At 32.9% G+C, this 13,628-nt stretch overlaps 1 protein-coding gene across 2 annotated transcripts; it reads left to right on the forward strand.

Moving 5' to 3' along the window:
* Nucleotides 1–1,850: 1,850 nt before the first annotated feature.
* Nucleotides 1,851–12,383, forward strand: LOC148624938 (G2/mitotic-specific cyclin-B-like). 2 transcript variants are annotated; one of them, XM_088568067.1, is made up of 10 exons: nt 1,851–1,974; nt 2,574–2,660; nt 4,380–4,515; nt 4,766–4,840; nt 5,498–5,652; nt 6,831–6,935; nt 8,377–8,532; nt 8,650–8,811; nt 9,744–9,980; nt 11,506–12,383. In XM_088568067.1, exons 2-10 carry the CDS (start codon nt 2,634–2,636, stop codon nt 11,620–11,622), a joined length of 1,170 nt encoding a protein of 389 aa, XP_088424193.1. In that variant the 5' UTR covers nt 1,851–1,974; nt 2,574–2,633; the 3' UTR covers nt 11,623–12,383. The 2 variants fall into 2 exon arrangements, with proteins under 2 accessions (XP_088424193.1, XP_088424194.1); XM_088568068.1 differs by having other exon boundaries at nt 1,859–1,999.
* The last annotated feature ends 1,245 nt before the right edge of the window (nt 12,384–13,628 follow it).

The raw sequence follows: 13,628 nt of genomic DNA on the forward strand, positions 1-13,628 counted from the left end.
TAACTTAGTATCTGTTCTTCAAAAAAAAAAACAACAACAAAAAACAAAAAAAAAAACCAATGAAATATACCTTCTAACGATGAACCAAGGAGACCAACAAAATTTGAATATATTCCATAACTATTATTTAGTTCCAAGTGAAAAACCAAAAATGCTTTTAAAACAAATTAAAACTAATTAAGGAACTCTGAACCTGAAATAATGCTCAAAACGTGACTGACTCATGACAAGTGACATGGCGCTGAAAGGAAGAAAAAAAAAAACAAGCGATTTTAAACGTTTATTCCAGAAATTTATGTAAACTAGAGGCTTATTATATCATCAAAGCTACATTGCCTTAGCTTTATAATGAACAAAATGAAGGGTGTAACGGATATACAGGAAGTGCTATCTTTTTCTACTTTATTGTTATAGTGTTATTAAACCACAAACTTAAGACAATGTATTTACTTTACATTTCTAAATGTTTCACACAATATTTCATTTTTCTAAAGCAATGTGTTGTTCCTAATTAAACAGATGCAAATTTAATTTCTTACAAACTAGAGGTTCAAGAGAGCCTGAATCGCTCACCTGGTTAACCATTTGATTATTTGAAAAACTTGAGGAATGAGACGGGCTAGGTTAAAATCAACTAAATTGTCAAATGCAAGAAATGCTTTTCATAGCATTTTCATGACCTGAACCAGAATTTTGCTAAAGGCAACAATTTCTGAATTTTTATCAAAAACCTGTCTTATGACCTCTAAGTTCCATTTTTAGTATAGGCAGCCATATCTATTCACGGATTAAAAATCACAACAGTCATTTTCAGCACAATACACTAAAGAACTATTATGCTTATTTTCATTCAATGAGCTTAAATGGTTTTAGAGAAGAACATTTTCAAAGTTGTACATGTGAAAAAAAACAAAACAACAAAAAAAACTGTTTCAGGGGTCGCACCTCCTACATTAGTCAATGAATGGTTTTGAAAATTTCGGCATAGGTCCTTCTCATGATGCTTAACAGTTTTACCCATATGCCAGAAATTTGCCTAAGGCAACGGTTTTTGAGTTATTTGAAAAAAAACTGCCGTCTGACCCCTATGTTCTATTTTAGTAACGGCGGCAATGTTTTTTTCATGAATCAACAACCCCAACTGTCAATTTGTGTGGGGTACCGTAAGGAAAATATATGTCAACTTTCATTGAATTCTGTGCAATGGATTTTGAGAAGAAGATTTTCAAAATTGCACATGCGAAAATGCAAAAAAAAACTATTTCAGGGGCCGTAACTCCTACATCAGTTGACCAATCGTTTTGAACAATTTAGCATAGGTCCATCTCATGATGCTGAACTATATTACCCTGTCAGACATTTGCTAAAGACAACGGTTTTTGAGTTATTTGCAAAAACTGCAATCTGAGTCCTTTGTTCTATTTTTAGTAACAGCGGCCATGTTTTTTCAGAGATAAAAAATCCCAATGATCATTATGTGCAGAACACCCTAAGGAACAATCATGCCAAGTTTAAAACCTGTCAGTCCAGTAGTTTTTTTTTAATTTGTCCACGACGACGACGACGACGACGACGGACGCCAAATGATTGCAAAAGCTCAATTGGCCTTCGGCCAGGTGAGCTAAAAAGAGGGGTTTCAATCATACATGCTCCAAAACGATATTAACAAACTGAAATAAAATAAGAATTTCAATAGATTCATGACCATGTCTGAAACATTCCACATTCCCCATGTTATGCTTAGCATTCACATTTTGTTGTTATTTGCGTGAACATTAAGGAAGGGACGAACTACAAATTTGCCGAAGCAATCAAGACCTTTGACCAACCGAGTGCGCCCTTAGGCGGGAATTTGTGAACAGATTTCATACAGCGACAGTTCATTTGTATTGTGAAGAGAAATTGGAGAACACGATATTTTGCTAAAGATTTCAGAGAGAAACTAACATTAGTTTTTGTGAAGTGGTATTCATGGTATATCATCTTGTTTTAAAAAAAGGTGGAATTTCTGTCTTCAAGTTTATAATGGAAAACTATTGAGCTATGCAATTTATAAGAAAAAAGCTGAACTTCCGATCCTGTTATGTCTCAAAAATCTAACCATGAATTTTTATCAAGAGTTTGAATTTTATCTGCGGAAGTGATTACATAACAGTTTGGGGTAGGAAGTTTATGTGAACTTTTGACCAATCAATCCCACAGTTAACAGAAAAGAGTATTGGTCAGATATTAAGGTTAACAGTTCACGTCAACTTCCTTACCTCAAACTGTTCTGTAAATTGTAATAAATTGATTAATAGTAAAGTGAAGACTTCCTTTGTTCATCTGTCAGTATTTTGCATCTGCTAATCATCCTGATAAGCTAGATGGAATTCTAGGAAAAGACAAAGTGCATGGAAGGGGAGGGCACAATTCAGACCTTTTTAATATTGATATATATGTTTTACCATAACTATTTTCCATAAAATTGAGCATTTGCCTTTTCTAAAATGTTAAACACAAAATGACCTTTGGGAAAGGTAACTCCCACTAAATTGTCCTAATTGTACTTTTTTTTAATTTGATTTTTACAGACTATCTATGAACGGTTGAATATTGAAAGATATAGAAGTTTTTGAGAGACACCAGAAGGAATGGAGATTTCACCAGAAAAGAGACAGGTTATATTCATGATTTTGCTAACATTTAGGCCTTTTTTAGCTCACCTGGCTGAAGTCTATGTGAGCTATTGCCATCACTTGGCATCCATTGTCGTCGTCCGTCATCATTTACAATTTTTCAAAAGTCTTCTCCTCTGACACTACTTGACCAATTGGAACCAAACTTGGTATGAATGTTCTTTTGTGGTATCTTGCATAGAACTGGTGTGGGAATTTTTGATCCGTTGAAAAACATGGCAGCTGTTATTAAAAATAGAACATGGGGTCAGGCAGTAGTTTTTCACATATATCACCAAAACCATTAAGTTTAGCCAAATTCTTACAGGGTAAAAGTGTTCAGCATAATGAGATCTATCTGTGGTTGAATTTTCATTTTAATCTGTTGAGCCATGTTGGAGTTGTTGCTCTTTTTCCACATTTTTTTGCTATTTTTAATGTTATTTCTTTCAAAACTCTTATCCTCTGACACTACTTGACCAATTGGAACCAAACTTGGTAAGAATGTTCCTTGGGGTATCCTACATAGAACTGATTTGGGGATTTTACTATTGATAGGAAGAAATTTTCAATCACTAATATGATCCTTATGATTGTCCTACCAAAGTCCTCTTGAGTAAAAATTGTTGGACAGCTTGTTAAATTCATTGCCCTTAAAAGACAAACTAATGTAGGAGTTGCGACCCCTGAAACAGTTTTTTTGTTGTTTTTTTTTCACATGTACAGCTTTGAAAATGTTCTTCTCTAAAACCTTTTAAGAACATTGAAAGAAAATAAGCATAATAGTTCTTTAGTGTATTGTGCTGAAAATGACTGATTTTTAATCCGTGAGTAGATATGACTGCCTATACTAAAAATGGGACTTAGGGGTCATAAGACAGGTTTTTGATAAAAATTCAGAAATTGTTGCCTTTAGTGAAATTCTGGTTCAGGTCATGAAAATGCTATAAAAAGCTTTTCCTGCATTGACAATTAAGTTGATTTTAACTTAGCCTGACTCATTCCTCAAGTTTTTCAAATAAGCAAATGGTTAACCAGGTGAGCGATTCAGGCTCTCTTGAGCCTTTAGTTCATAAGAAATTAAATTTGCATCTGTTTAATTAGGAACAACACATTGCTTTAGAAAAATGAAATATTGTGTGAAACATTTAGAAATGTAAAGTAAATACATTGTCTTAAGTTTGTGGTTTAATAACACTATAACAATAAAGTAGAAAAAGATAGCACTTTCTGTATATCCGTTACACCCTTCATTTTGTTCATTATAAAGCTAAGGCAATGTAGCTTCGAGGATATAATTTGACTGTCTTTGTGGATATAGACCACAAAAATCTTTTGTAACACAGTGTTAACCAACCAAATGCACGATATGAGTGACGCTGACAATCAGCTGACTGTTCCTATACTTATATTAATATGAAAAGAAAAGGAATCCTAACCTGATTTTTCACACTCAGTTTATATGAATGATCTTTGTTTTATTTTTACAAAATGGTAAAAAGTCTCAAGTTTATATAAATAATTTTGAGTGATCTCCCTTGAGTAATTTGTATCTTAATATCAGCATATGTTTTTTAATTATACAAAGAAGAAAATTCCTCACATTTGAATGTGATTAAATCTAACAAATACATTTAAAACAATTATTGATAGAAGATGAAAGTTTAATTTCATGATTTATAAAAAATATACATGTATATGGATATGGTATATTTTGTGTAGGAGAGAAGAGTTTTAAAAGATTTCCAGAACATCCAAAATGCACAACCAAGTCAGGCTTACATTGGGAAGGCAAAGAAGGAAAAGACTAAAGATAAAGCAGTAAAAGCAAAAAACAAGATAACACAGCAGATTACTGGTATGGTGGCTGGGTGGCTGATAGTTCGTAGAAATAATATTTGAATTACTAATCTGAGTGAATTTCAAGTTGATTGTTTTTTTTTCTGTTTAATTTATACCTCCCAAAATTTCAGGTACTATTATGAAATGTAATGACTTTGCAACACTCAAAGCAAATTCAATAACTTACTCTGTGTATAATTCATTTAATCCAGTGTTCTACTTTTGAAGTATTTAAAATGGAAGTTTTAGATGAATTTGATTTTCAGGAAAGAAGAAGACAGCAAAGAAGTCTACACCATTTAATGTCTTGAATCCTGAGCCATCAGCTGTATTGGATGATGGTAAAGCTATATAAAATGAATTTTTAGGACCCTTTCTCTAACTACCAAACTTTTCCATTGGGTTTTCCGTTAATTCGTTTTTCGCTTGATTGAGTCTCTGGTTGGCATCAAAATATGCCATAAAGTAGGAAATTTTTGCTATATTCACAAGGTTTGAGGTATTACAAAAATAAAATCTCACCAAAATTAAGTCCAAAAATTTTACATATAATTTTAATTCCATTTAATCTAAAGACTTGAAAAATGATACCCCAATTCATAAAGCAAATCTTGAAAATTACCAACTATGAGGTATATATTTAAAGTGATCTAATTTTTTGAAGCAGTACGATATATAAGTCATAAATTGATATAATAGGTAAATCATTTCTAATGTTTTCTTGCATATTTGTGTAGCATTTTGTTGCAAAGTTTACATTCCGACTCTTCACAAACCTTAGCATTTCTTCTACTTTAAAAAAAGACAAATGACCACCTTTCATTGAATTTAACGACAAAACAAAGGGCAGAAATGGTGGAATGGTTTGAAAAGACTGACTGAATTCGATTTAATGCCACCAATGCACAAAGAAACAAGTAAAGTATTTACAGGCTTGAATTTTTTTTAAGTAACTATAGATTCTAAACATTATTATTCTAAATCCTTCTTCTTACCAGACTTGTTGCCTATGGATGTGGATCTCTGTGATCCTACCACAAGAATACGGGAAATGTTTATCAAGTGTCCCAATTATGTCATTGATAGTTGTACTCATCTCAACAACCAGTTCAGCTGCCCAGACTATGCCCAGGATATCTATTGTTATATGCAGGTAATATCAGCCTGATTTTCAGCCTAAGAATTTTTTTTTCTCCATCTACTTGCATTGATTTTTATTTTTTTTTTGGTGGGGGGGGGGGAGGTTGTTGCCAAAATTACTTGGTTGGCTGAACAGTGATAACCATAACAAATGGCCTACCACAGTAATAGAAGTGGAAATGGGTCAGAACATAAGATAAGCAATTTTGTTTAAATGAGAAGAATGTAAAGAAAGTAAATCTTAAAGCTGCTTTAGCTGCCAAATTTGTTCAGTTTTTGAATTTTGCTGATTCAATGAAATAAGTTTGTAGTAATGCAATTGAAGCAATCAATGTCGATAATACCTACAGAATATTTGAAAACTACATTTTTTTAATCAAAGAAGATCAATAGCTCTAATTTTTTTTGCCATTACTTCCAAAGATTGCAGATGGAACATTCATCTGTGGTAAAAATATTTTCACCTTGGTGAAAAATAGCAACAACAGATACACAGGATAGCACATGTCTTGTTTTCATTTCATTTCAACTATTTCTTGATTAGTTTCCAAATAAATAATGACAATTACTGACCACATTTGTGTCATATTATATCACTATACGTAAATACAAAAGTATCCTTGCATTATATTCAAACTTTATTCTTTTACGGCTTGAGTCTGTCAAAGAAACATGTCTTTCTTGCTGTTGATTAAATTTTTCGCTTTGCAATCAGATTTTTTTTTTAAAGAATCGACCCTGACAGCTTATGCCAGATTAAAGTCACCAGAAGTTAACACATACAAATTTTATCTAGGTTGACTTTAAGTGTTGCAAGACAATATACCTATTTCATGTACTTAATACATTTTATTTGTGTGTTATCAAATGAAATTATAAAGGAAAAGAACAATTTAGTAAAAATAATTCAAAGTTCGGGAATATTTCAACAGAAACAAGCAATTATGAAAATGACAGCTAAAGCAGCTTTAAATTAAAGAGAAAATGACCACATTCATACACTAAATTAGCTACCAATACTCATCAGATGATATTGTAGCTGATTAAAATAGGAACAAAAATGCAAATTAAAATTCACACTACAAGGAAAGAACTTTTCTCTTCAGATAAATCCAACTTATTATGGAATTATTAATTATGAATTTTTTTTGTATGAAATGATAAAAATGTTTGGTTAACAATTTCTGTTAGGTGGTTGAAAGGAGATTCTTATTCAGTGAGGATTACTTGGCATCAGACCCTGAAGTGACTCCACATATGAGGGCAATATTAACAGATTGGCTCATTCAAGTACAGGTAAAGTATTCCAAACAGGGCCAATTTTGACAGACTGGCTCATTCAAGTACAGTTAAAATAATCTGGACTTACCGGCAATATTGACAGACTTTTCAGTAAAGCACAGGTAATTAGTGCAATGTTGATAGATTCACTTATTATACCTCGTGCAGGCAAAGTTTTGAGGTACAAAGAAATCATCTCTCTCCACATTTGTAGATGAGAGAAAAGAGGTCTATTAACTATCAAAGACTCCAAAGGGATATAGTTTGAATTAAGGACATTTGACATAACTCCATTTGATGCAGGGATATTTTTTATTGAGCTTGCTCACAGTATTTCTAGTTTTAAGTACAGGTTAAGTATTCCATACGCCCCGTGCAGGTCCGAATGTTAAAAGAATAGGCCTACAGCGCTAAGCTTGTCATATAAGGCGACTAAATAGTGCTCAGAAACCTAGCCAGGGGCTAGGCGCTCTGCCCACAGAGCAACTGGGATGTGTGCCCCCGGTGGTGAAATGGGGTACCCCTGGCATGTTACATGCTGGGGTTGTCAGGCTATAATACGGAAAACCTGACCGCAAACCATAGTGGTGCACCGTGTTGGGAAGGATGCCACGTTCCTCGCACATTAAAGAACCCTGCTGGGGTATTCTATAGGACTAGGAACCTTTGCGTTCCGCCACAGGAGGCTAAATTGCCCGACCTTACCCACCCCCCTTTTTCCTGTGGCAATCAAAATTTGTCGACCCTATTATCTTTGTGACCCATCCTTTTTTTTTCATTTCATGTTCATTTTATCATCCATTTCATGTTCATTGTCTGAATATAGCTGAAATATTGCTGCTTGGACGTTAAACCCCAAAAAACAAAGTATTCCATACAGAGGTGACTGTGACAAGTAACTCATTAAATTAGTGTTGAAGAGTTCAATACAAAATAATTGGCAGTTTTAAGGTTTATTTTACCAGCATTCCTAATTATATTATCTTGAATTTTGTATTGGTTCTTTATTTTAAAGTTAAGGTTAACATAACTAAAATGCAATTTTCGTTTTTGCGATTTGGAGAAATCTCCCCTTAGTTATGTAAAAAATTTAAAGTGGAAATATTATTTTCTGAATTTACAATAATTACATCAAGTAATATAGTTAAATTCAAAGGAAAAGCATCGTTCTTTCCCTTGATAAAATGATAATCACCTGATGAACTGCATTAGGTATTCACTGGATAATTGACAAAAAAAAATTTTGACTTTCTGTCAAACTTAGATTAAAATATCTATGAAATGATAGGATGTTAAAATTTCCTTGTGTATTATCCAGTTAACTAACTAAAACATTTTATCAGGAAATTATCATCCAATCAAGACCACTTATTTTCCATGAATTTAACTATAGTACTTGCTGTAGTTTTTTTTGTGTTTTTTTTTTTTATCGTGGGTTCAAAATATTTAATTTCAGGTTCATGAAGAACTTGAGCAACAGACACTACACCTGACTGTGGCTTTAATTGACAGGTTCTTGGTACTGAAAGGAGTAAAATTGCAGTTATTACAGTTGCTTGGAATCACTTGTTTGTTCATTGCCTCAAAGTTTGTGGAGAGATTTCCTCCTGAGGTAAAATATGCTCTCTAAGACTATGAAAATTTGAAGAAATATTCTTATTTTTATGGACCGTTTGATAAAATTTCATCAAAACACAATGGAATGTTCTTCCTTTGTATATCTTTCCAGGTTATCACACTTTGCAAGCTAACAGACAACACTTTCCAACCAGCTCAGGTTCTGAAATTAGAAAAACATGTTCTGAAGGCATTGAATTTTGATCTGAACATTATTGACCCAACTGTATTTTTAGACAGATTTCTTGAAATAGCTGCAAGCCCATTAAAGGAGGTAAGGGATATGAAATGTTTTACATGTAATTAGTGTTCTAGGATTTTTCAGAAATTGGGTTTCCTTTGGGAAAAAATCCATATAAAATCAACTTTCCTACAGTCCATGACTGCTTTCCTAACAAAACAAGTCCTTACAGCATATGAAGTTTTCAACTTGCCACTATAAAGTGTAAGTGCCTTACTTTTCCTGACCCAAATTTTACTTGCCCCAGGTAAGGGGAAATAGGAATCCTAGAACACTGGTAATATGGTAAACACAGCTATATTTGTCTTGTTTTGTTTTCTCAATGTGGAAGAAACTTTTATCATTAATCTGTACTTTTTTCCTTTGATCTTGTTGACAGAATAATTATCTCTTGTACATGGCAAAATATTTGAATATAACCGTCAAAACATTAGGAGTGATTGTGACATCATTACACCTTCTTTAGAGTTTTGAATGAAAATGATGTCACATGCCACTATTAGATTTTTCACATTAAAATGATTAAAAAATGCAATTACATTTGTATTTAATTACCAATAAACAGAGAATGATAGTTACTTTCGATTTTGATACTGACATTGTCATGTGAAACAACTTTACTCACGCTCAAGTTTTGTGATATTTCCCACATATTGTCAGTATCAATTGAAAGTAACTATTGAGGGATGATTTAACGAGGTTAACAAACAAAGTGGAAATTGGCAAAACTGGAAGTGAATATGCAGTCCAAAAAAAAGGAGTTGTAACGGTAAAATCTGGATTTTACTCCTATTCACCATAGAATTTGTCTAAACTTGGTCATAAAATATGCCTTGTTTGACCTCACATAGGTCTCCCAAATTTCTTAGATATTGTTTCTGGCAGATTTTACCATGACCCTGTATACCCTGTAATAAAATTTCTCACTAAATGAAGGATATTCCAGGTTGCATTTTCTGTTGCAGATTGTCTTCATATCGCAGTATCTACTGGACTTGTCCCTAACTGGAGCTCACTTTACAGCCTTCCAACCCTCACTGATGGCAGCAAGTGCAATGTATGTAGCAAGAAAGTTGGTAGATGTGAACGAGGCATGGAACCCAACCTTGGCCTATTACAGTAGATACTCTGAGAAAGATTTAACTGCCTGCACCAAGGCTTACTCCAAAGTTTTGTTGAAAGTTGCTTCATGCAAATTTCAGGTAATTTACACAAATCAAGAAACTAGTATTTACACACTTCTTATACTACCTTGTCCTTCTCACTTCATATTTTTGCTGAACCTTGAAGAAAATTTAAAAAACAATATGAAGAAATTGAAAGACTCCATTTTCTCCTTTGTTTAACTTATGTTTTATATATATGTTCTTCTTCACTTGTTGAAGCAGAACCTTGAACTAATTTTTGAAAGATATGATAAAGAAATTAAATTGCTTGTTTAATTCCAGTCTGTTGCACGTTATTTTCCTTAAAATGTCGACCTCAAACTTGAAGGTACTTTCAATCAATTATATATGGGGCATGGATCCGGAAACGGAAAAAAATGCCAGTCATTGACCGACAAATTTTGCAAATGACCGACGACAATTTTCCAATGTCGGACATAAAAATATTGTCAACCCTTATAAATACAGTCTGTGTGGTTTTCTTAGTGTATAAACATCCTGTCTACCAGTCTCCTAATTGTTTATTGGAAATTAATTGACAAGGGTGTGTGTCAATTTTAGCCGATGTGTAGCCACCTGTGACTGTGATTTACATGTAACTGATTAGTTGATTGTATAATTGAATTAACAGTACACGTAGTGCCCCATTGTGTATACAAATTAACTGAACTAACTCAGAGAATCTTCATACATTTATTAGTTGGTTAATTAAGAAAAACGATTGACTGACAAATCCACCATTTTCCCGTCGATCTTTCAGAGGTAACGAAAGCACATAGAACTAAAACTGATAATTAGTGGTAGTTCGTAATTATTAATTCGTCAATTGAATCGTTTTAACACAGAAGTCAACAGACCATTTAAATCAATATACAAAATGTGTTTGCGAGTTTCTTTTATAAATAATCAATATTTTTCATCACTCGGCGGAAGTTTTTGGCTGTTTGCCTATGTGATGAAAAATTCCGAGAGATACAATGTTTTGTTTACATGTTAAAAAGGCCACATGTAGTCAAAAACGAACTTGTTCACTTGCTCTGATATTTTGTAAAAGACAGTGTATGTGATGAAATAACATGCTTTCCAATATTTATCTGAAAATAACTACAAACAAACTTTTTTTTTAAAGTTTATTTTCAACCTGAGCAAGTTAAAGACTGACAAAAACGTCTGTTGAAGTTTGATGAAATGTCCGGCATGGGCTGTCAAAATTTCCGGACCCTTGATATGGGGGCAGTGATAACCATTGAAAGTCTTTACGATTTCACCAAATTCAATGATTATGTTCAGGGCATACTGTTGGTCTCCCCTACATTAAATGTAAAATACCTGATGAACTACCTTTAGTGAACTTATCATGCAATTCACCTAGTAATTCCTTAGGTGTCTGAATTTTAAGTCCAGCTGATAGAAAGTTTATATCTCCTCAATAGCAAAGTTAACCACCAAAACAAGTTCATCAAGTGATTCTTACTCACTGTAGACTTAGAGGGAAGACAAACTTTATCCCCTGAACATCACCATGGTATGCACTGTAATTTAAAGATATCTTTGTATTTAGGGAGCCAAGAACAAGTTCAACAGCATGTCAAATTACAGCAGCATCAGTAGCCATCCTGCCTTGCAAAATACCTCCCTGTTGAAAGAATTAGCAGGAGAAGAAACTATGATTATGTAATTTTTATCTACTGACAAAGCTTTAGAAACAGAAATTATCAAAGGATTGTTTTAATAATATATAATCTGTGATCTCTTGACTGTGTGATTCATGTTGAATTAGTTTTAATATTTCAAAGAACCAAATACTGATTGAATGGTGCTCTTTTGTGTTGTGGACATGATTTTTTTTAAAGTTCAAAGAAGTTTTACTTGTCCATATAAGCAATGAATGAGTGATGAATGAGCGAGATAAAGAAGACTTTTATATTAAAAGAAGAAAAAGAGGAAAAGTGATAGAAAAAAAGTAAGAGAGAAAGAAAAGATATAAAAATATTGTGGAAACTTTGAAAGGTGTTGGTTGTCTTTTGTTGATAGTTATATATTTATACACATTATACATGCGTTTACATATTATATTTTTTCACATTTACATGTACATTACTTAGATGTAAATATGCAGAGAGCCCTTTTGCTCAGATTTTATGAGCGTTTTCAGCTCGCACACGAATATACATATGTATAAATGATCTATTTTTTGTTGTTCATCGAGTTGGATTTTATATTTTATTTGTATGTAGTTTGTATATCTAGATCATTTACAATGACCGACTCAAGACTACCAAGACAGACTTTCATGACAGATGGACAAATAATACAACATATACCCTTGTTGATCTGTTGAATTGTATAGATTATTTGTATAAATTCTACATTTTACATGTGTGATTGTTGTGATTGAATGTTGATTTTAATGTTTTTTATATTAAATATTGTTTGTTATATGTGTTTTGAACTGTTCTTGGCTTGTGCCAGTTTGATTATTTCATGTTTTGCAAAGATGTTCTATAAAGCCTGGAAATGGTTCACACTTTATTATACAGAAGTAAATGTATATGGAGAAAATGATCAAGAGAAAACTACCCCTGTTTCAAAATATTGTTCCCAATGACCGGAGAATGGCCTGTATTTATTCAATAAATTTTATTCACAAATTTATCATGAACATCACCATGGTTGATACGGTATATGTATTTTTGCAGATTCTGTCAGGTGAAAATATTTGCAGGTCTCAATTTTGCGGGTACTATTTTCACCCTTTCCTGTCCACTGCGAAATACAATTACAGTATCAGTATTAAGTGGACTTTACAGTTACAAATCCTGATAGTAGTAAATGCCCACAAACTGACCCCTTATTTGGTTAATTTGACATTACAAAAAACACAAGGCTATGGTTTCCTTCAACACTGAGTAGAATGCGAACTTTGACAAGCACTTAATAGCCCCTTACAGAAACCAACACTCATAAACTTTTATAAGTGGTCATCATTCCAGATTTCTGGACACAAAAGTATTAACATGCAAATTAATAGCCCCAAATTTTTAAAGAACTGCTAAGTTTTCTACCCAAGAAAATGAACAAATAAAAAGCTTCCCCAAAGGCGGCATGATGTGACTGCAGTGGTCGAACAGTTTAGGCAAGTGTGGACACAATACTAGTTTTTGACAACTTAAGCATAAGGAATCTTTATGGACAACAAATGGTTTGGACACTATATTGCACAATTCAGTTAAAAATTTTCAAAGTCAGACCAAAAATAAAAAGTTATTTTTTTCAGTTGCGGCTCCTTTGACACCTTAAAATTCTAAAACAGTATGAGATATCTGAAATCTGATTGAAAATGCATGCAGGGATTTTTTTCAAAATCTGACCAAAAATAAAAAAGAACTTGAAAATTTTCTCAAATACATAAAATCTGCTGTTATATTTGTTTACCAGAATTAAAGAAGGAAGACAATAAAGAAAAGAATACTGGTAATTATCTATAAAAATAAACCAAAAACATTCTACAATAGAACACCTATTCTTACCCTTTTTGGGCCCTCTAAATTGGTAGGGGGCAACTTGGTCCAAATTTAATAGGATTCTTCTTGCAGTGGTTAGTAAATTGTCAAAATTTCAGAACAATTGGTCTACTTCAACTAAAGTTATCACACAGAAACAAAGTGTCCACAGATGACAATG

The sequence above is a fragment of the Perna viridis genome, chromosome 2 (genome assembly GCF_037379345.1).
Source record: "Perna viridis isolate PV_CMFRI_1.1 ecotype Kerala chromosome 2, ASM3737934v1, whole genome shotgun sequence".
NCBI lineage: Eukaryota > Metazoa > Mollusca > Bivalvia > Mytilida > Mytilidae > Perna > Perna viridis.

Excerpts from the sequence above, each read along its gene's own strand:
- LOC148624938 (XM_088568067.1), top strand. The coding sequence starts at position 2,634 with ATGGAGATTTCACCAGAAAAGAGACAG. Across the intron at positions 2,661-4,379 it reads TTTCACCAGAAAAGAGACAG|GAGAGAAGAGTTTTAAAAGA; the intron begins GTTATATTCATG and ends TATTTTGTGTAG. Across the intron at positions 9,981-11,505 it reads TTGCTTCATGCAAATTTCAG|GGAGCCAAGAACAAGTTCAA; the intron begins GTAATTTACACA and ends CTTTGTATTTAG.